The following is a 22,811-nucleotide window of genomic DNA, read 5'->3' as shown; positions in this document are numbered from 1 at the left end:
CCTCCCTCCTGTTGTTATGAGGGCAACCATTACAAATAGTAGGATGGTACGGAGGGTTGTTCAGTTGAGAACTCAAGTGTTCAAAGACTATATATAGCATGAGAACATGGATTGCTCTGCCTTGTACACCTACTAAGGTAAACCTGTCCCAGAAGACAGCCACATGCCGGGTTTGCTTAGGACCCACATATAAAATCCAGTGTTTACCCTGAATATCCTGGTTGTGACCCAGGTTCTGTTTTCTTTAGGGGTTTTTATTGGTTTATCTGTCCATTTCTTTATTTAGGAATTTATATACCGCCTTTCACCATAAGGTCACAGGGCGACATACAGCACATTAAAACACATCAGTAGATATTCTAAAAGCTATTAAAACAGAAATACAAGACAAGCACAGCATAAACGTAAGACAGAAAGCATAAAATAGTGAGTGACACAATCCAAAACTAACCACAGACAGGTTACACATTGCCACCTGCCTGGTGAAATAGGTACATCCTCACCTTGCTTCTAAAAAGATTTAACTTTGAGGCAAGGTGTACTTCAGTAGGAAGTTTTAGAGCTGCCACTGAAGAAGCCCAGCTATGGGCCCCAGCACTACTTATTTCAGCCATTTTCAGGACTATCAGGAAGGCCTCCTTAACTGATCTTAAAAAAATGGAGAGAAGGTTTGGGAGAAGGCATTCTCTCACATACTTGAATCTCAGGCTGTTGAGTTTTCTTTAGTTTTTAGGGGCTCCCTTCCCCCTTGATTCCAAACCCCAAACTGAGGCAGGGTGGAGCGATACTTTTTATTTTGATTACTCCTTATTTATCAATTCATATCCATTCTACTTTTCCTCCAAGGAGCTCTCGTAACTGAATGTAAATTGGATGTTACACTTCAAACTGCCAGATTGTCTTCCTTATAAGCAGTAGTAGGTTGGTTTTAGTTACATGAAATATATGTGAATTTTATTATTATGTATACCACAGATGATAACACGCTGCACGGACCAGTTTTCATCCAGGAACCAAGCAGTGTCGTTTTTGCACTGGATTCTGAGGAAAAGAAAGTCAAACTCAACTGCGAAGTGAAGGGAAATCCTAAACCAACTATAAGGTTTGTTGCATATCGTTCAACTTTTTTTGGAGGCGGGGGCACAATGTTCTGTTGCTATGAAGAAAGTGAAGAAAAACCCTGGCACTATACATGTCGGAGGAAAACCCCTCCAGTAAACTGAAAAGAAACTATCAGGTCTACATTTATGTTTTCGCTTTCCAAGGACCAGCCATATTCACTCAATAGCAGCACTGAAAAAGCTCGTGGGACTGTGAAGAGGCTCATTTTTATTATGTCAAATGATTTCATAAACTAGGATGTAATTTGGCTGATGCACAGAATAGCTATGTAAGGAGGTAAAAGTGGGTTTTGATTTCACATATTTGAGGAAGGCTGTGGCACTCAGAAGCTTATGCCACACAATAAATGATAGCCTTTAAAGTGCCAAAATACTGTTTGTTACTATCATGCATGGCAATGGGTTGGACTAGATGATCCTTGGGGTCCCTTCCAACTCTGCAAGTCTATGATTTTATGCCTAACAGGTATTCAATTTGTGACAACTTGTGATGCTTTGCATAGAATTAAAATCTAAAAGTTAATGGGGAAAGTGATGTTCAAAGAGCCAGTGGAGAAGGTTAATAAGAGGAGTGACATGATCATAGTAATAATATGAAAGAGATAAAAGGGTTTTATTTTCATTTAATTCATTTGTTTAATTTGAATACTGCCTTACAGTCAATCTCTTGAGGAGAAAAGAGACTAGGCAAGAAGACTTGGTAGACAAAAGGAAAGAGATAACAAAGCATGATGGTATTTGGACATTCTTCTTTCTGTGACTTTAAAAGGAAGGTCAATAAAGAAGAAATTTATTATGCCTAAATAGTCTGAATAGACTTGTTTATTGAGAAATGAGGTTGATATTCTGAGCAGTAGATCTAAAAAAGTATAAAGCATCTGTTTTGCAGTGAGGGGGTATCTTTGGACTTAATATAGGGGTATATAGTAGTTTATAAATAGGGAAGTTAATGCATGGTCAGTAGATTGTAATACTGAAATAATAGCATTAATAGCAGATTTAAAATGCTGTGTGTAAATGTGTATTAAATTCACTATATAAAGTATTCTGCTCTAAATAGTAAAGATTATCCACCAAAGACTATAAATATGAAAATGTTTTAATCCAAACAAATTTTAAGTAAAATGTTTGTTATATGAGTGTTCTCAAAACAACAACAACTATTTATAGGGCCTAAATTGAAATAAACCCACTCTGGACCTATTTTAGAAATTTATGGATTTTGCCCTGGGAAAATCAGTTTGGGGTACTTTTCTTATTCTCTAGGAATTTCTGTGTCTCTATTGTATTATGTTTCCATCCCTCTGCTGTTTATACATTATAATCTAAATAAGAAGAGGTAATCAATGAAGGTGTTGGATACAATAGACCTTCCCTTAGTGTGCGGTGTTGGACTGGATGATTTAGCCCTTGAGCTGTAAGATTCTGTAAAAATAAGTAATCACCCAGAGCATCAGATTCAGTAAAAGCAGTACCACAACAGTGATGTAAACATGAATCAGGTTTGTGACTGACTGGTAAGATTACTTATCAGGTTAAATGTTTATATAACATTTCAGATTTATACAGGAAAATGTGTTTTCATGGTACTTAGGAAATAAAGAGAAGGTCATTTGTTGTATTTCTCTCTCTCTCGCTCCCCAACCCCCCAAGCAAAATTCAACCACTTCCACTTTTGTACCATAGGTGGAAGTTAAATGGAACCATTGTTGACATTGGTATGGATTACCGCTACAGTGTGGTTGAAGGCAGCTTGTTGATCAATAATCCCAATAAAACTCAAGATGCTGGAACATACCAGTGCGTAGCAACGAACTCATTTGGAACAATTGTTAGCCGAGAAGCTAAACTACAATTTGCGTGTAAGTAGCAACAATATCATATGGTAGATATTACTTTGTTACAACATAATGTTGGGGGTGGGGCTATTAAATTGATGTCTCTATAAAGGTTCATATATACATAGCTCCATTTAGAATGTATCTTGATTCATAGGATGTGTTATTTAATCTGTAAATAAGTAAACATTTTGATAGGTCTGTTTTACAGAGAAAATTAAAAAGGAAAAAAGTGTATGTAGTGAGAAATTATTAATAATTTGTGCAATATTAAGGTTGTGAGAGGGAACCAAAGGCAGGCTGACCATCAGCAGTGCAGAAATGAGGGCAAAATAGCATTTGTTCACTCCACTGTTTTGCAGAGTGAACAGTTTTCCTCCCATTGTAAGCAGTGTGGGGAAAATAAGAGGGGTCTAAATCTACCTGGATGGGACGCGGGTGGCGCTGTGGGTAAAAGCCTCAGTGCCTAGGGCTTGCCGATCGAAAGGTCGGCAGTTTGAATCCCCGCGGCGGGGTGCGCTCCCGCTGCTCGGTCCCAGCGCCTGCCAACCTAGCAGTTCGAAAGCACCCCCGGGTGCAAGTAGATAAATAGCGACCGCTTACTGGAGGGAAGGTAAACGGCGTTTCCGTGTGCTGCACTGGCTCGCCAGATGCAGCTTGTCACGCTGGCCACGTGACCCGGAAGTGTTTCCGGACAGCGCTGGCCCCCGGCCTCTTGAGTGAGATGGGCGCACAACCCTAGAGTCTGTCAAGACTGGCCCGTACGGGCAGGGGTACCTTTACCTTTACCTTAAATCTACCTGGAGCTAGCCTGGATCTCTCCCATGTGATGGATTTGGATCTTCAGAGCTGCCATTGGCATGCCTCCCTTTTGGTTTTTCGAACCTCAGCCTTCTTTTATTGGTGTTGGGCCAGAGTACTGGAGATGTCCACAGAAGCAAGGAGGGGCGAATCTAACATCAGATCATCTTTCTCTCCTGACACTGGAGTTTTGTTAGCCTAAGTGCATCAGTTTTCAAAACATTTTTTACGTTTCAGAACTTCAAAAAGGCAAAACTTACAGTGACTTTTTATAATGTAGTGTTGGATCTAAGAAAGGATTACTCAGCACTGCTGACTTTGAAAATGGCATTTGTCCTTCAACTTTATACGTCACTTACATAAAACCAGATTAGTTGTCCTCAAATGTTTGTTGTCTGTTCTGTTCTGAACTCCTGGCTGACCCTACCCCCATATTTTCAGCTGTCATATAACTCTATCAAAGTTAATTAATTAGTCAAAAGGTTTAAATCGATTTTTTACCCCTGCCCCAAAGACATTTAGGCTGGAATCACATGTATACTTACAAGGGAGAAAACACCACTGAAAACCGTGGTAATTACTTCTGAGTCAGCATGCTGAGGGTGTGGTATCAGGTGACTGTACTCTTAGGTTGTTCTGATTTGCCTTACTTTATAGAGCATGGCGTGATATTACATAAATATGAACATACAATAAGCTATGTATTTAAACCTATCTTATTTCTCATTCACCTCTTTCTTTTTAGTAAAAATCATTGCTTATACTGCTCAGTTTAGCCATTTGAATTACAGTATTAATCCATTCGGTACTATGTTTTAAAGGATACTAGCAGTTAGAAGTAATTCATATCAAGATTCTTGCTTGTGGATGTGACTTGGCACATTATTTTGGCAAATCTTTGTTTGGAACGGCTTCATTGGACCATGAAATGGAAATTAAGTTTTGCTGTGTTTTGTTTTAGAACCCTGCTGTAGAGTACACACTTGGGATAGGTTTTGCTTTTGTCTCAAACTCTTCTTCCTCAAGTCTGCTTGTCCTGGTTTTAGGGTTTCTAATCATCATCATCATCTAAATCTGATGAAGATGCAGAAATAGCTTAGGATATCATAGTCTTCTTTTGACATGTATTCTGTAAAGTACAGTAGTACCTCGGGTGATAGGCGCTTCAGGTTACAGAATCCACTTACCCAGAAATAGTACCTCGGGTTAAGAACTTTGCTTCAGGATGAGAACAGAAATCGCGCGGTGGCAGCGGGAGGCCCCATTAGCTAAAGTGGTACCTCAGGTTAAGAACAGTTTCAGGTTAAGAATGGACCTCCAGAACGAATTAAGTTCTTAACCCGAGGTACCACAGTATTCATAATTTCCCAAAGTATGAAAAAAATGATAGACATGTGTGCCCTGGATAACTTGTGGATTTGGGCAGGGACACTCTTCCTACTCTTAAATCATTGTAATTATTTATTATTTTACACGTTCATGCTCTCTCTCTTTGGAGAAACTCATTACAAGGTGATTTACAAAAGTTAAGCAAAACATCACTAAATAAAAAACAGCAACATCTAAACTACAAATCAGCTACTACTACTACTACTACTACTACTACTACTACTACTACTACTACCACCACTAATAAATTATTTATACCCCGCCCATCTGGCCGGGACTCCCCAGCCACTTTGGGCGGCTTCCAACAGGATATTAAAAACACAAAGTGTTCAGCTAAAATGTTTTTAACATCAGGCATGCACATCCTGTTTTAGTTCCCTTCAATAAAAGGCTAGAATTACTCAGGTAAGACACTGTTCAGTATGGCCACTATTTTTTATTCACGAAGGGCTGGTTGTTGTCCTATGTCCCTGTGCGTGTGCGCGCACACGCGTATTCACTGGAATTGATGCGTATAATTGCCTCTTAAGTGAAATATTACTAAGTTTCAGTGAGCTTCCTGTTTGTGCCCTGTCACTGTTTTTCTTCCTTGGCCAGCATTTTATTTATGCAGTTGAATTATGCTGATTATATTGATGCTGGAAATTAAAATTGAAAATTAAAACATATACCAAAACAAAAGCCAATTTTTATGTCGGGCTTTATTGAAAAATGATCAGTGAAAAGTAATAGCTATTGGGAAGACAAAGTATTATATTTTTCAAAATAATTTACAATATAGTATCAGCTGCTTATATACTGATGGTGCTTGTTCAACGACTGAAAATGTGCTCTTCTTGTGGAACATAGGTAATGAACAGCTTCTTGGAGACTAATAACTTTAGATGCTGGTTTGTCAGGGAGATTGCTTCATAAATACTTCTTCTTCCTCTTGAATCCTGGTGCTCTCCAGTACCTTAGACATCACAAATCAAATAAGTTTGCTATTCATCAAACTAAGTTTCTATACAGTGGTACATTATTATTCAAAGCCAACTGCTTTGAAAAGATTTTGCTGTCCTCATACCATGTGAGAAAGTTCCACACCAGCCTGACCATATATTCAAGCCACACAGAAGATGATAAAATGGCAAAAGCCATTAATTCAGCTAGGACTTGGCCACTTACTTAAACGGTTCACTGAGCTTAAAGAGCAATAATAAATAGCTAAATCATCCAGTGTCAAAATAAATGTGGGCGATATTGAATTGACATCAATAGGAGGTGCCCTTTTAACTACTGAACTTGGCAGGTTTGGAGATTTTGCTTTTTGTGTGAGTTGATTTGTTTTGTAATAGAAAGAAAGAACTTTGAAGATTGTGAGCATGCTACATTAAAATATGTGTTTTGTTTAATTGGTATGTCATTGTAGACCCAAGAAAACATCTGGACTATAATAGAAGCTTTGATAGATGAGCAAGCATAAGCTTGGCTTGACTGATTTTTAATTAAGGAGGTTGCCTTAATAAGCAAAGTGTGTTCTTTAGCAATGAAGTGGCAAATGGTGACTTTCATACCCAGCACCTTCTTAACATTTATATCAAGTAAATGTCAGACACATCACTCACATTTTGATTTGAAATAGGATGAAAGGAGTGGGGGGGCATGTTGTGTTTGGAGGCTTTTTAATTAGTTTTGCTTTTTCTCAAAAAAATATATCAACTTATTTTGTCTGAGATGGCAAACAGAACTGTCGAAATTTCGAAATATCCTTGTTGGATTAAGTTTATTACACATCATTTGCTTCTAAAAAGCAATAAAGATGTGCATCAATTTTAATAATGTATTCTTTTCAATTCCAAAATGTATGTAATTCTAATAGAATAAAATGAACTGTAATGGACACTTCATGAAAGTCCAAGCCGATTTCAGAGCACAAAGCCTCCTTCACTGAAGAAATGCTTTCTTTTTGGTTTTATGTGAAGGAGAAATCTCAAAATACCACCCCCTACTAATAATTTGATGCACCACTAAAAAAGTTCATTTGACTTTAGTCGCTCCATGGGTTTCTATTTCTGCCACTACAATACCATTTATCCTGAATCTTACTTTGCTATTCAGGGACCTCTGTATTGACTGTTCTCGTACTTGCAGCCCTTGACCTACTTGTAGATTCAACGGCTGCTCCATGCTTTGTTTCCATCATACTATAAGATATTTATAGCATGGGAAAATATATTTATATTTATAAGATATTTATAGCTTGACTGTTGGAGGTTCAGTTAGTCTATCAGTCAGCACCTTTCACAGTTCCTCCTTTAATCTCTACCACCGATTATGTTGTTGATGACCTCTGCTTTCTTCCCTCTGATGCCGCATTTTAACTTCTGTGGCAAATTATACCCATCTAGTTTGGAGATAAAAGGCTGTCATTATACTCAAGGGTTAAATTTGAATACAAGGGCATCATTAAAAGATGTTGGTTCTCTCTCTCCCTCTGTCTCCTGGTTAAGGGCTAAATTATTTTTCATGTAGCTTATTCCCTGCAGATTAAACTCTGAAGTAGCTATTTAAGCTCTTGAGGAGGTCAGAGTGGATCAGCAATTATTCCTGAAATATGTATTTAGGTTACAAACTGATTTTGATAAAAGTGCTATATATGTGCCCTCAAATACTTGATATGTTATAATAATTAACATTTCAAATTTTCCTCATTGTTTCTTGACATGCTTTTTAAAAAAAAAAATACAAAAGTAAGGAATAACTAATGAGATGTGGATTGATGATACTTTAAAAAACACACACCTTTGCTTGCAGTTGTAAAGATTCACAGAATTTAATTCTTCATAGCATGGTCAAATGCTCATCTTCCTATATCCATAAAATTGTAAGGTTGTCATCACTCAGCCCCTGTTGGAGGATTTGTAGTGCTTCATCACAATCCTGGATTTGCATGCAGTAAAATCCAAGAGGCCAAGAAAAAAACGAGCTTAATAGTTGTACAGGGTGAGGAGGAGAACCTCAAGGGACTTAATGTGGGGGAATGGCAGGGATTTGGCAAATTGAGTGAGAAGGGGCATAGCCCCTAATATTAATATGTGAATGAAGTAATTCAGATTATGCTGTGATGGTTTTCCTGGATGGGGAAGCTTAGCATGGCACTGTTGTTTTCTGCTGGATATTATCTTGATAGCTTAAATAAAGGACATAAAGGCATTGGGTGGTATCCAATTGTCTTCCTCCACTGATGGAAGGCTGTTTGATCAGGTGGTGGCTTCCATTAGTGGAAAGGGCAGAGGCATTTTTTGCTGATTTCCCCTATCCTTTCTAGCCATCTGTCCCTGGTGGTTGAGGACACTTCACAACAGCAAACAGCATGATGGTGGTGCAGGAAACTGCAGGGAAGAGAGAGAACTGGCAAAAATCATCTCCCCCTTTCATGGAAGCCTTTGACATTTATCCATCAGTGGAAGAACACAACTGGATGCAAGCATTGATTTATTTTTTCAGAAACAAAATTCTGCAATCAGTTAGGCTACTTAAAGCATTTCGAAGTCAGTAGGAGTTAAGCAGCCTAGCTGTTTACAGAACTGCAGCCTAAATCAACAAGGAACTAAGCCTATATCTAAGTGGGCAATATGCTGTTCATCCTATTCAGAAAGATGATCTTCGGAGCTATGAATTATTAATACATAACCGAGTAGCAAAATAAATAATTGATCTCCTAAAGTGCTGTGCAGCCTCCTCTCCTTCTGGTTTATTACATTTATTTCTTGTCTTACAGGCACCTATGGTGTTGGTTGGTACACTTTGATCCGTTTGCTTTGTGCTTGTGGCCATGAAAAAATCTGGTTGCTCATAAATTTTAGTTCCTAGTGCATGGGTTAACTTTTCAACATTTGGGTTGGGGGGGAGGGGGATGGAAGATCCTCCCTGGATGTTTCACAAGGGCTTGTTGCAGTTCATCGTGAGGCTCTGTTGGTAGATTGGTTTTGAGTTAAGGGAGAGCTCTAAGCCCACTTTGATCATTCCATGCTGTCCAGTGCTTTTAAAGTGAAGCACCAATTTGCTTTGCTCTGGCCTGACCTCTTGGCTGCTAGAGGAAGTTGCTCCATAATATCATGGGAATTAGAATATTGTGGCAGTATTGCAGCAAAGCCTTTCAGGGACCCTATAGCTGTGTGCCTTATCACTCGTGGTGATTATTCATCAGGCAATGGTGCTCTACGTTTTTTAAAGCTATACGAGATCACATATAGCTTTCAGAGGTTCATGAATGTTTCAGTGGGAATTTGTTTCTTGTTGGTACAAAACTAAATCAGATTTAGGAATAGATTTTTTAAGAAAAGAAGGAAAGCTTACGCAGGGGGGTTCAGATAACATCTGCACATGCCACGCTTCTGTGAGTTGCAAGAGTTCAGTCATAAGAAATGGGCAGTGGCCTTTTCCTCAATGGCTGGAGGAGGCGGCAAAGAAAGAACTGTGAGTGGAGGGGGTCCCTTTCCCCATCCTCTGGATGCTCTGGGAAACTCAACAAACCTACTGCATCTCAAACTGGGTGTGGAGAGTGAAGAGGGACTGCCTGAGGAAGGTACCATCCACCTTGGGCCTGTCCATAAAAAGCAAGTCTGGAGTGAACAACTGGGTGATATCCACTGTTTCCAGGAACCCGTCTAATTGTGAGACATTTGTGGGTGAGCAGAGAGTTTGTTTGAAACCTGGGTGAGAACCCAGAGGCTTAGAGGGAGTGTATGCCAAATGGAAAATGAATTAATACACACACATATGTGTGTGTGTGTGTGTGTGTGTGTGTGTGTAACTTTGTAACATTTTTATATTGTTGTTTAGTTGTGTCTGACTCTTCATGACTCCATGGACCAGAGCACGCCAGGCACTCCTGTCTTCCACTGCCTCCCACAGTTTGGTCAAACTCATGTTAGTAGCTTCGAGAACACTGTCCAACCATCTCACCCTCTGTCGTCCCCTTCTCCTTGTGCCCTCAATCTTTCCCCACATCAGGGTCTTTTATGTAGCTATATTTTGGTAACTTGACTGTTGTTGATTTAGTTGTTTACACCGCTTAGAGATATTTTAAATATATTAAGTGGTATAGAAATTAAATAGTCAATAAACATACAGTAAACCTATAAGTCCTCAAACATCTAGGATTAGTTCTAACTTCTTTTGTTTTAGAAATTATGTTCATGTGAAATGTATTTTTTCTTTCTGTATGATTTGCAGCTGGTAGACATGAAGAGAATTTGGTCAAATATTTCCAAGAGTTAAGTTTGAAGAGGGTTTTGTATTGTTCCAAAGCCTGGTGCCTGCCCCTTTCTCTGCCAAGGAGTGACAAGGGCACATGGGGCCACAGGAATGCACACAGGGTCTGTGTCCCATTGGAGAATAGAAGACACAGCGGAGACTGTCATGCTTTAAGAAATAGGGTTTATTCGCCTATTTACACCTTCAGTCTTCATGGAGGAAGTCCAGATCTCATATCATGCACATTTCTGGAGACAAGCAGCACAAGTAACCTTCAGGCTGCTTTCCTTAAAGATGGATCCCAGCCTCCCACCCACTTCTTCCCAGAAACCCGTTGCCCTCCCCCAGAGCAGTTAGCCTGACAACCTTCCAAATCTCCAGGGTGCTTGTCTTGTTAACTATCCTCTATGGGCCCTCAGTGGCTCTCTATTGTTCCCTTAATGGCCCTAGCTTGGTCAGGCTACCCAGGCTACCCTTTGCATCTTATATTTCTCATTTCCCGCCCCAAATAATCACAATCCTAGAATTTATTAATTTCTATGTTTCTCTTAAGTCTACAACAGTATTTTCTTTTCTCCCTGAAGAGAGTTGTAGCACTAACCCCATTGGTTACATTTGTCATCCTGCTACTCAAACCATCCAAACAAACCTATGTTTGTGGTGGGAAGAGGGTGTTCCTTTAGATTCAAATAGTCAGAATTAGTCTATAACCCAAAGTTTGGTTGACTTTTTTTTGGACTGCAAATGTTACTTTTGTCATCATTACTTTCAGAAAATGGTTATACTATGTAAAGGTGAAAGGTAAAGGACCCCTGGATGGTTAAGTCCAGTCAGAGGCGACTATGGGGTTGTGGCGCTCATCTCACTTTCGGGCTGACAGAGCTGGCGTTTGTCCATGCAACGAAACACTGTGACGGAAGCCAGAGCATACGGAAACACTGTTTACCTTCCCACTGCAGCAGTATCTATTTATCTACTTGCACTGGTGTGCTTTCAAACTGCTAGGTTGGCAGGAGCTGGGACAGAGCAACGGGAGCTCACCCTGTTACGGGGATTCGAACCGCCAACCTTCCGATCGGCAAGCCCTAGGCTCAGTGGTTTAGACCACAGCGCCACCTGCAGCCCCTATGGTTATACTACACCTAGTGATCATGCTGTGTGATTCCTTCCAAGTGAACTCCACTTGGACTCCCCCGTGGAAAAAATAAATAATAAAAATGGTTAATTGGGAAAATACTTTTTAAAAGTTAGTCATAACATTTGTTTATTTATTTACTGGATCAACAAATGCCATTATTGTTAAGGGATGCCTTCCAATTCACACGGAAGAATGAATAAGGGCTTACTATGCATTTTGTTCTGAAGGATAAAATTTGTATGTCTCATACATAAGTACTGATGAAGAGGAATCCTGGCGCACAAGCAACCAAAGTATACAGTCTCAGAGTAAATAAGTGAAATGTATTTGATATGCAGCAAATATTGATCCCATGTAATGATACCTTTGAAACAACTTTATTATCCTGAATGATTGACATTGGATCCTTCATTTTATTTGATGGATGTTGCTGCCGTAAAACGACAGTTGTTCGTACCAATATTATTGAGCTGCCAGAATTTGAAGGACTGATTGATTGAAAAAGCCACTGGACTTTTTACTATTTTAAAACTAGTGTGATTCAGAAGCTAGGTAACTGACTTGGTGACACTCTGAAAAATTACATTTCCCTGCACAAAGATTAATCTCGGACCACATGGATCAGGAGAGTAGATAAGCATAGTGACTTCACTCACTGGCTTGGCAGTCAATATATTTGTGTTGGCATAAAAAGAGTTATGTCATACCTTATATTTCAGAGTATTCACTTATTGCTACTGTTTGTTTCCTTTGTGGAGATGTATGACTCCTAATAATCCCTTGCATTTTAGGGTCATGTTGTAATCCTAATTTAGGTAATTTGGATTACACCCCTGAGCTGTAGTGGATTGGAAGAAGCACACAAATGTCCAACAAGCAGGAATGGGCGGTCCTGGCAGTATGTGTCAAAGGGAGAGGAGGAATGGGATGAGATGCTGAGACTGTTGGCAAAAGGGTCTGAGTAGTTGGCTAGGAGACCCCCACGCCACCCAGCTGCCGCTGGACATTCAAGCAGCAGAGGGACAGTCATGCAAGCCAGCCTCCAGCCCACATGCAGTGAACCCTACCAATAGATTCAGCAAACATTGAGCTAACTATTGGCTTGCCAAATTCATTTCTTGTTCTGCTTGCATTTTTGGTACATCTTGCTTGTTCTGGCTGTTGGATTATCTTGATTGTTGCATCCCACATACATGATCTTGATGTCTGCATCCCACGTCAACTGGAGTGTATCCCACCAAGCGGTCTAAATCAGGAGTTGATGGGTTTTGTTGGGGAAGAGACTGGGTGAGGCAGAGATGGAACAGTTTTCTTGCAGTAAGACTGCCATGGGACCAGCATGACCTGTATGCTCGCTGCATACATATTCATCCTGTACGTTTGTATTGAAACCTTTTTGTAGAAATCTGTTTCCATTGTTTTTACCTGCAAAGTCTACTGACCCTGTAAAAGCTACTCTGCTTAGAGATGGTGCTATGAAACATCTCATGGAGGATATGAAGGATATGGCTATCATTACAAATGTACCTACATTAATAATTTTATTTGTATGCTGCCTTTCCATAGTTCAGACTTACAATATGAAAAAGAACACACAATTACAAACTAACAAAAGTAGTCATAAACAATACATAGAACATAAAAATGCACAGCCAAATTGGAAAAAACCCACATAAATCATAATGAGATATACAGTGGTACCTCTGGATGTGAACAGGATCCGTTCCAGAGCCCCCTTCGCATCCAGAAGCAAACGCAACCCGCATAAACGCTTCTGCACGGGTCACGATTCGCCGCTTCTGCGCATGCGCGACGTCATTTTGACCGTCTGCGCATGCGCGAGTGGCGAAACCGGGAAGTAACGCGCTCTGTTACTTCTGGGTTGCTGCAGCGTGCAACCCGAAAATACTTATCCCAAAGCTACTTCAATCTGAAGTATGACTGTAAAATAAAGATACAAAAATTAATATCAATAAGAGCAACAACCCCACCCAACAAAAATCCCTAAGCAATACTCCAGCCCTACTCATTAGTTATAGGTCATGTAAAAACTATATATAATCTCCATTTGCAAAGGCAATATGCTTCTGAATACCAGTGGCTAAGGAACACAAGTTGGTGCGACTGCACTCATGTCCTTCTTGTGTGGCTTTGGGCCAGTGTGGTGTAGTGGTTAAGAGCGGTAGATTCGTAATCTGGTGAACCAGGTTCGCATCCCCGCTCCTCCACATGCAGCTGCTGGGTGACCTTGGGCTAGTCACACTTCTCTGAAGTCTCTCAGCCCCACTCACCTCACAGAGTGTTTGTTGTGGGGGAGGAAGGGAAAGGAGAATGTTAGCCGCTTTGAGACACTTTCAGGTAGTGATAAAGCGGGATATCAAATCCAAACTCCTCTTCATCTTCTTCTTCTTCTTTATGGAGTCTGCAGAGGACGGATACACTTGAAGATCAGCTACTGCTAACCACCACCACCACAATTCAATTCCTTTAAATTTACAAGCCATCCTAAAGAAGCTTATACATTTAAGAGCAAAGTAAGTTTTAAAAATATGATAGAGATAGATAGATGATAGATAGATAGATAGATAGATAGATAGATAGATAGATAGATAGATAGATAGATAGATAGATAGATAGATATAGGTAATTTACTTCCCACATGTGATTAGCTTTAGGGTAGTTTCATGTATTTTCAGTGGTTGATTCACTGAGTAGCTGAAAGGAGTAATTTTATTCAGTGTAGTGCAGCGTACAAGGAGATAAGTCACGCGTTACCAAGATCGATTTTCGTGAACAGAGAGAGCTCATAAATTTGACAGTCTTGTTCACTGAAGTTGATTTGTGCGTTGTGTGAGTTCCCTGCATATGTTATGCTGCTTGTGGAAGGAGACCATTCATGTGAGCTGTTAGGCATGCATAACGGTGACCAGATAATAGGGATATGTGACTCTTTGCAACATGCTAGCCAAGTCAGCATCTTCTCTTGCACATATTGTTTATCAAATTTATCCATAGACTATCCATTTACACCCTTGGCAACTACGTTGTTGTTGTTGTTTTAATTTATCTCTGTAAGCCCTGAGCTATACTTTTATTATGAATTCCATTCAAAGGGCAGGTCGTTCCTAAACTATTGAACATACAAACTACTTGCATCCCTGATTATGCCCTTTCCTCCTCTAGGGAGGGGTGTAAAATTTGACATCCTCTTCCTAATGCAGCATTTATTTCAGTTTTTCAGTCTCTCTACCTTACCTATTTTCATTATACAAGTGAGATAGAGCAGTTCTGCAAAATACATTTCTCTTCCTGTTCTGCTTCTTCAAAAACCCATCTGAAAGAATCACCCTATGCTCTGAGTACTTATATGTAAGATAAGTGTGGGTCCACATCCTTTTAACTCTGCATTCGCTGTGCCCTCAACTGTTCTAGCAATAGATGTGGGAAGCTGTCTGAGCTGAGCTGTGAGTCAGGAACTATGGAAGTTTCAGCCATGGAAGCAAGGGTATTTCCAAATGTGGGGTGGGTTTTATGAGGTAGGGGAGGATATATTAATTGAAATTTATCCTCCCAGGTGCACACATGTGCGGCTTGAACCGTGTTTTAAATTCCCACCCTTGGCAGCAAAATCAAAAGAATAGGAATCAGGCTGCAAAGCCTTCTTTTCATCAAGTCCAGCTATGAAGTAAGCTGGCTTCCCCCATCTTACCCCACTTAACAAAGAATCAGGCAGCAACTTGTAAAGTAAGTTTTAAAATAAGATTAACTTCATTTATAATCATGCATTGGTTCACAGAAAACACAGCAGTAAAAACTATAGGAGTGTCTGGGCAGGACTGAATTCTGGTGACTGTCGTTTTCTGTAATTAGTACAAGTATTATTATTTTTTAAGTTGCTCCAATAAATGCATGTTTTGCATATCTAACCATTATTTGATAATATTTTATCAGTCAATTGAAGAAATTTTCTTTGACCAAGCTAGATTATGGAACTGGAACATTCTGAATAACAACCTTAATAATAAGAAACCCAAAATAAAATAAGAGACCCAAAATGCATTAGTATTGCCCAGAAAAATCACTTGTGTTTTCAAGAAACATAATGTAAGACCTTAAACTATTTGTAACCTATTTCAGAGAAGAATTATTACTTCAGCAAGGACCAAATAGTTTTCAAAAGACCAGTAAAAGCTACTGCAGTAAATATAGTACCAGTCATGAAGGGAATGTGCCCAAGGCTGGGGGGGGGGGTGGACAAAAATACACCCCAAATTTCCTCCAATGGGAAAAACCTGCATATCTCTAATGAAAAGAATTAGAGTCGTTGGTCAATCACCTATTCTACAAACAATTAGCATCCACCTGTCTGGTTGCTTGGTAACAAAGCAATCAGAAAACAAAAGCTGAGGCACATCCTGTTTTGATGCCTGGATTCCAGAGTATGGTCTAAAGCCATATAATTCAGCAACCTTTCTGAAGCAATACAGATCTTGGTCTGGGCAATTCTTGGTTTACTGAGTTCAATGAAATACAGTGGTACCTTGGTTCTCAAACTTAAACTGTTCCGGAAGTCTGTTCCAAAACCAAAGTGTTCCCAAACCAAGGCACGCTTTTTCATAGAAACTAATGCAAAATAGATTAGTCTGTTCCAGACTTTTAAAAGTAACCCCTAAAACAGCAGTTTAACATGAATTTTACTGTCTAACGAGACCATTGATCCATAAAATGAAAACAATAAACAATGTACTGCAGTCACACAACCAACCAACCAACCAACCAACCAATCAATCAATCAATCAGTAGCTGAACTGGGTTCCACACAGTCACAGAAACAAAACAAAAGAGCCACAAAAACAAAAACGCAAAATAAGTAGCAAAAACAGACAGACCTCAGCGTAACGCTCAAAACGGAAGTGTGGCACTCAAAACGGTGCATGTTCGGCTTCCGAAAAAAGTTCTTAAATCGGAACACTTCTGGGTTTGCAGTGTTTGGGTTCCAAGTTGTTTGAGTACCAAGACATTTGAGAACCAAGGTAGGTAGGTAGGTAAGTAAGTAAGTAAGTAAGTAAGTAAGTAAGTAAGTAAATAAGTGAATATGGAGCACCTTTATCCCTAAAGATTTTGAAGCGGCAAAGGAGATCTGTTCCCAGTGTTCTTGTTCCTGAATGTACACTCTTGGATGGTGGCTTTAGGTCAGAGGCATTTTGAAAATAAATTTTAAAAGTGCAATAGCTGTATTTTGTTTTTTTGTGTGTTGGGGCATCCTGCTACTATCGATCAGCTGGTGTCAGTGAACTTCCATTCTAGCAATATCAGCCAGTAATTTGGTAACCTACTGAAATTCAGATTGGGACTCCCATGGGCACATTGTTTAAGTCACTATAGTGGAGAGGAGTTTGGTCACCTGTTTCACTTTACCCATCTCTGGTTGATAACAGGAGAGTTGAGCTAAGCAGACTCAAGTGAATGCAGAAATACAGGTAATTGCATTGCATGCTTATGCAAGCTTTTTCAGACTAGCCTCCCAGATGCTTGCAAATTATCTTGTCATTTAATTAGGTCCTTTCACCTGCATTAAAATGTAAAATATGACAGCACCCCTAAAACTACAGGTTTGTGTCCTGCGGTACCATGGTACTGTTGTAAGATCGAGTCCCTGCTGAATAGTTGCTCTTCAAATATTGCTTGCTGCAAATTGTAGCGAGAAAACAAGTTTTCAGGAATGTATTTTTTTACAGTAAGATATTCCCCAAGAAAGTTGTCCAGGGGGCATTCATTTAGCATTTATTCATTATTCATGTATCATCACACAAGCATCTTGAAGATTAAGTGTGGGGAAAGGCAAAGCTCATGATAGCACAGATGGTACAGGTGAAATGTGCACAGCAAAGGAGCTGTAAAGAGCATGTGAGAATGAATTGTGTTTGGAAAAATCTGCTGCGTTGGGAATACCAGGAGTCCAAATCTAACACTTAGTTAATAGCATAATGCCAGGAGAGACCTGCATAGCTAGCAGTATGTGGCACCAGGGACTATGAGCAATCACAAACATGCTGGCTCTAAACAGGCAGGCAAAGCGAAGTTTTATTCTGCCGTTGAAGACTGTGAAAAATAATAATCTAGTGAGGAGATTGGGGGGAAAGGCAAGCGGGGGGGCGGGGGGGGGCTCAAACCAAAATTACTATTTGAGACCTTTTGGTCTGTTCCGGGAAGGGCAGGAAAGAGGAAATGGATCTCAGCTCTGTGGGATGTAAAACTTATAGCAGTCAAGTACAATATTCCTACAGTGGACATGTTAGGGGATGTTTTGTTCCACTCAGGAGAAGACTTTCTGTTTCCTCCTGAGCTGGGACAGACTTCCACTACATATGACTTAAAGAGGGTGTGGTCTGTTGTATTAGCATGGAGGAACACATGGCCTCCATGTTCTGATCAGTGTGTGTTCTCCATTTTGTATGTTGCTGTGTGTTTGGAGAAGTGACTGCTTAGTCGCAGTCACTTGGGACTAACTTCTTTCTGGAATAGTTCTAGTTGTTATGTAACCTAAGCCTGCCTTCACGGGTAACCTGAATGAATCTGTGAGGAAGCTACTTTTATATTAACATTAATCAGACTCTTGTGTTTATTCTTTTTAAGAGGGATTAGAAGGGATTTTACCAGGAAAGAATCTTTAATAGTAAGACTCAGATGAGTCAGCAATAAGCTGATGGCTGCATAATTTGAAAGGGGGTTGTTTGGAACTCTGCTAGAATATGGAACTTGCTAGCGCAAGTTAAGAAGAATATCATTAAATAATATATCCTCTCCTGCCTCCCTAATCATCCCAAATGCAACTGTTTCTAACCCTGACATGCAAATATCCCCACGTGGTTCTGAAAAAATGTGGTTCACAGGCTGTAATTCTTACAGCCCTAAAAACCATGCCAGTAATTCTCTCCTCACCCACAATCTTACTATTACTGTATTGCTTGAACCCCAGCCTCACTCCACCTGCCCTACTGTTTGGAGATTATAACTGTGTTCTACATTATAGGGTTGCTTGTATGAAACACTGAGAAAGTATTAAAAGACTGATTTTAGAGTGCATTTATATAAAGCATTTTAAATGGTAACGTGGTGGCCCAAACAGTCTCTTCATCTGTCTTTCACATGCTTTCATGCATAAATCGATTCCATCTCATTATTGCCACAGTCTGAGGTTTCATAGCATTGCTGAGTTGAAAGGAACCCTTCAAGGGTCATGTGTTCCCAAATCCCCTGCAATGCAAGAATCAGAAACCTTTGTTGTTTTGGTGGTGTTTTAGGAATCTGCATGGAAATGTGTGCGTATTTAAATATTCTAAACTGTATTTTATTTTAAAAAATTTAAAAAATGCATTTCTCAACTTTCTCTCTCTCTCTTTGCTGAGAACTATGTTAGGAAGTTCCAATCCGGCAATTAAGTTCCAATCTGGCCATTAGTCTGCCAGGTGCAAATCAGGTTGGTTTGTGTCATTGTTTGAAAACATCAAGTACTGTGCTGCTTTATCATCCCTGTGACAGTGGTGACACATTATTCGGCTGCATCAGACTTCCATTTCCCAGACTTTTTGTCACTTCCCCCAACAGGTTTTTATGGTTGAGTGCAGATCGGGATTATAATTTAGCCGTTTTGGGAAGCTGCTCTCAAGACTGAGCAATTGCAGTAGGGAATTTTTGTCCATATTGCCTTTTAGGACCATTTCAGTATAATCATGGTAGTATTTTGGGACATACTGTTATCATGCAAAGGGGACAGATTACCATCTCTCTAGTCTTCTGAACCATATTGCCAAGTAGTAATTTTTATTTTCTTTATAGATGTTATATAAGAGATTTCAGTCTTAAATATTTTATAACTTCTTAAAAACAATCAGCCCCAAATTTATATACAGATGCAGATGCTGAGCACTTAGAATTAAACTATGCATAGCAGAAATTATAGAGAGCTTTGCTTTATTTGCTCAACCGTAAAACATTTAACCTCTGAATCTGCTGTTTTATGTACTCATAATTTTAATATGTAACTAACAGTGAACTATCACCCACTTCAGTATTGCGGGAAGTTCATTGTGAAGTGTTTTGTTTTGTTTTTACCTGGGGAGGTGAGCATCATGTTTTGCTCTGGGTTGTTGTTTTTTTTTTAAATGCTTTCAGTAAATATTATAGCAACTATGCTTGAAAGCATAGCTCACTGAATTAAAAATGATTGTGGAGAAAAGTAAAAGCTATGCTAAGATGGGATGTTAGGAACCAGCACATTCCTTCAGAGAAGAAACAGTTGTTATCACGTGTCACTGTTTCCAATCGCAAAGTCAGGGGAGTGTCTCTTATCAACCAGAGGGCTGACCCATTTTGTTCACTTCGTTGCTTTCTTGTATGTTTACTAGAATGGAAGTCCAAACCACCAGGATTTAGGTCATTATCAGGTCTTCCTTTCTGTCACCTTCATCCTAGCTTCTAAACAGCAGGCTAAAAAAGGTAAAGGACCCCTGACAGTTAAGTCCAGTCGCATATGACTCTGGGGTTGTGGCACTCATCTTGCTTTACTGGCCGAGGGAGCCGCTGTTTGTCCGCAGACAGTTTTTTCAGGTCATGTGGCTAGCATGACTAAGCCACTAATGGCAAAAGCAGAGCAGTGTACGGAAATGCCGTTTACCTTCCCTCCGGAGCAGTACCTAATTTTTTACTTGCACTAGTATGCTTTCGAACTGCTAGGTTGGCAGGAGCTGGGACCGAGCAACGGGAGCTCACCCCATCGCGGGGGATTCAAACCGCAACCTTCTGATCGGCAAGCCCAAGAGGCTCAGTGATTTAGATCACAGCGCCACCCGCATCCACAAACAGCAGCCTACTTTGAGGACATAAACTCCCTATCACCATGTTGATTTAGACTGTGAGTTTGGGGCATAGAAGGACTAAATCACAGGCATTAAATCACCAGGAGATTTCTGTTTTGAATTAGTCCTAAATGTAATCCAGTGTTGCCTCCAGTGTAACGAGAGAATGATACAGTCTTCCTCAACCTGGTGCTTTCTGACTCTTGGACAACAGCTCTCATCAGCCTCAGCCAGATGGGAGTTGTAGCCCAACAGCTGAAGGGTGCCAGGTTGGATAAGGCTGTAACAACAGATTATGTTAAGGATGAAAAAAACCACTGCATTTTTCCACTAGTGCCAGTCAGTGGTAAGGCATTAGCAGAGACAGGAAGATGCCTTATGTGATAACATAAGGCACAACAAGTTTACAACATAGGTAAGTATGGGAAGAAAGGCATTCCTACTTTCACCACCTTCATGTGTGCCCTCTTGGATAATTTTTTTTAATTGAATTGCATATTCTTCTATTTTAATGTACCTTTGGTGGATGTTAGTCATTTTTAAATTATATTTTATGTGATTATAATATGCTATGAAGTCACTCAATATGAATTAGATAGACGGATGGATAGATAGATTTAAAGTAATACTAACATTGGACCGCTGTTTTGGGGGGGAAATGTAGATCACACAATGTCTAGTTGCACTCTGCTTAATGTTTTGCTGAAAATCAAGATGTCTAATTGGCCCTGATAAAACCAGCCCAGGAACTCCTTGCCTTCCCTCTTTGCAACCCTTGTGTGCAGAATGAAGAATTGTGTGCCACTTAAGTGACACAGTAAGAGCTCTTCTTCCTGTGTCAAGACTATTTAATTCTATTCCCTGGAGCTCTTATATATCTTTTCCAATAACAAATATTTTGTGCTAAACTGAATGTACTAAATTGGCTTGTGAGAGCAGGTTTTTATTTTATTTTATTTTTTAAAAACATGCATATATACTTCACACATTTTCCTACTCAGACACAGTTAGTTGCTGCAGCTTTTCAGATGCGTTCAGAATAATTATGTTTTTATTGTTATATTTATCTTCTTTTTAGTTTTTGTTTTGTGTGCGGTTTTGCTAATTTAGATGTTTCTGCTGGTGAATTTGATGGATTGTGTGTTCTGTAGCATTCAGAGGATGCTATAAAGTAAAGGGCTGCTCTGCTTTTGTTATCAGAACCCACAGCCCATATAGTGCACAGGTGTAAATCTTGGAAGCCTAGCTGCTCTTCAAGGTCCTAAGCAGATGTATTCCCCTTTCAGTGATACGTTTACTAGTCATGCTTTAGATTAGCCTTCTGTAGTCTTTGGCAACTAGATGCTGTTGAATTAAAATCCCAATCATCCCCAGGCAGCATGGTCAACAGTCAGGGACAAGAGTTAAACCAACCCTAGGCTGTTAACTGGACTCATGGTTCTTGATGTTATTTATTTAAATTTATATACTACCCTTCATCCAAAGACCTCAGGGCAGTTCACAAATAAAAGAAATATTTATTTTTATTGGACACTGTCACGAGGTGCAACCTACATAAAGCACTAAAAACAATGTAAGTACAAATCCTAAAATACAGTTTTACACCACAGCAGCAAAACAATTACAAAACCAATCCCATAAAGATGCTAGAACTGAAGTCATTTAAATATGCACTCACACCTTCTAATCTTTGTTTCTGTGATACGGATATGTTTGACATCAGCACACAGTCTCTGCACTACTGCAAATGGGGCATTTGAGATGAAACAGTAGAATACATTCTAGGTAGTATATGAAAGGTTTAGCATCTTCTACTTGCAAGTGTGATGGAAGGACGCAAGACTTTAAAAGAAGCAGAGGGGATGGGGATCTATATCCATCTGTTTTCTCCTGAGGGTTATAAATAAGAAGAGCACCATTATTACTTAAAGACTTGATGGAGTTTGTAAATAATTGTCTTGTGATGTAAAGTCCCATTGACACTCAGGAAATGTGTTTCAGTTTACATCACCCAAAGAAGATACTTTCAAATCGGCAAGAGAATGCACAAGGGAGTGTTGTGTTCTTAAAATGATGATAGTTTCAAGTAAATATTGGAAAAAGAAGATACTCTACCAGTGTTGGAGCACTGCCATCAATTTCTTTATCATGCAGAGATGAAAGTGAAATTGTCACAGGATAATCACAGGGATGTTGTAGTTTTAGAATAATTAATGTTGTTGACAATTGAAAATTAGGCTGTGCAAACATTGCTGCTTATTCCAGCTCCATGTGCCCCCCCCCCCACTGGTGGTGTTTGAAGTCAAATACACATGAGGTTATCCACAATCCAGAGGCATCTTGTAGCTTCTTGAGAAATGCTCCTGTGTGGTGTGCTTTTCTCCTCATGGAAGCTTCAGTTAAGCTGAAGAGTGCACATTTCAGG

The 22,811-nt window shown here is 39.6% G+C and overlaps 1 protein-coding gene across 5 annotated transcripts in view; it reads left to right on the top strand.

The window, feature by feature from the left end:
• The window catches only part of LOC114590891 (contactin-4), a 531,471-nt gene that overhangs the window by 320,745 nt on the left and 187,915 nt on the right, over positions 1-22,811 (top strand). For all 5 annotated transcript variants that reach the window (XM_077925018.1, XM_077925014.1, XM_077925015.1 and 2 more), the window contains 2 exons: positions 976-1,102; positions 2,808-2,983. In XM_077925018.1, coding sequence (XP_077781144.1) covers positions 976-1,102; positions 2,808-2,983 — 303 coding nt within the window. The remainder of the gene's footprint in view (positions 1-975; positions 1,103-2,807; positions 2,984-22,811) is intronic.

This window comes from Podarcis muralis, chromosome 2 (assembly GCF_964188315.1).
Source record: "Podarcis muralis chromosome 2, rPodMur119.hap1.1, whole genome shotgun sequence".
Classification (NCBI taxonomy): domain Eukaryota; kingdom Metazoa; phylum Chordata; class Lepidosauria; order Squamata; family Lacertidae; genus Podarcis; species Podarcis muralis.
The sequence above is the reverse complement of the archived record's forward strand: the minus strand, read 5'-3'. Positions and strand labels throughout refer to the sequence as shown.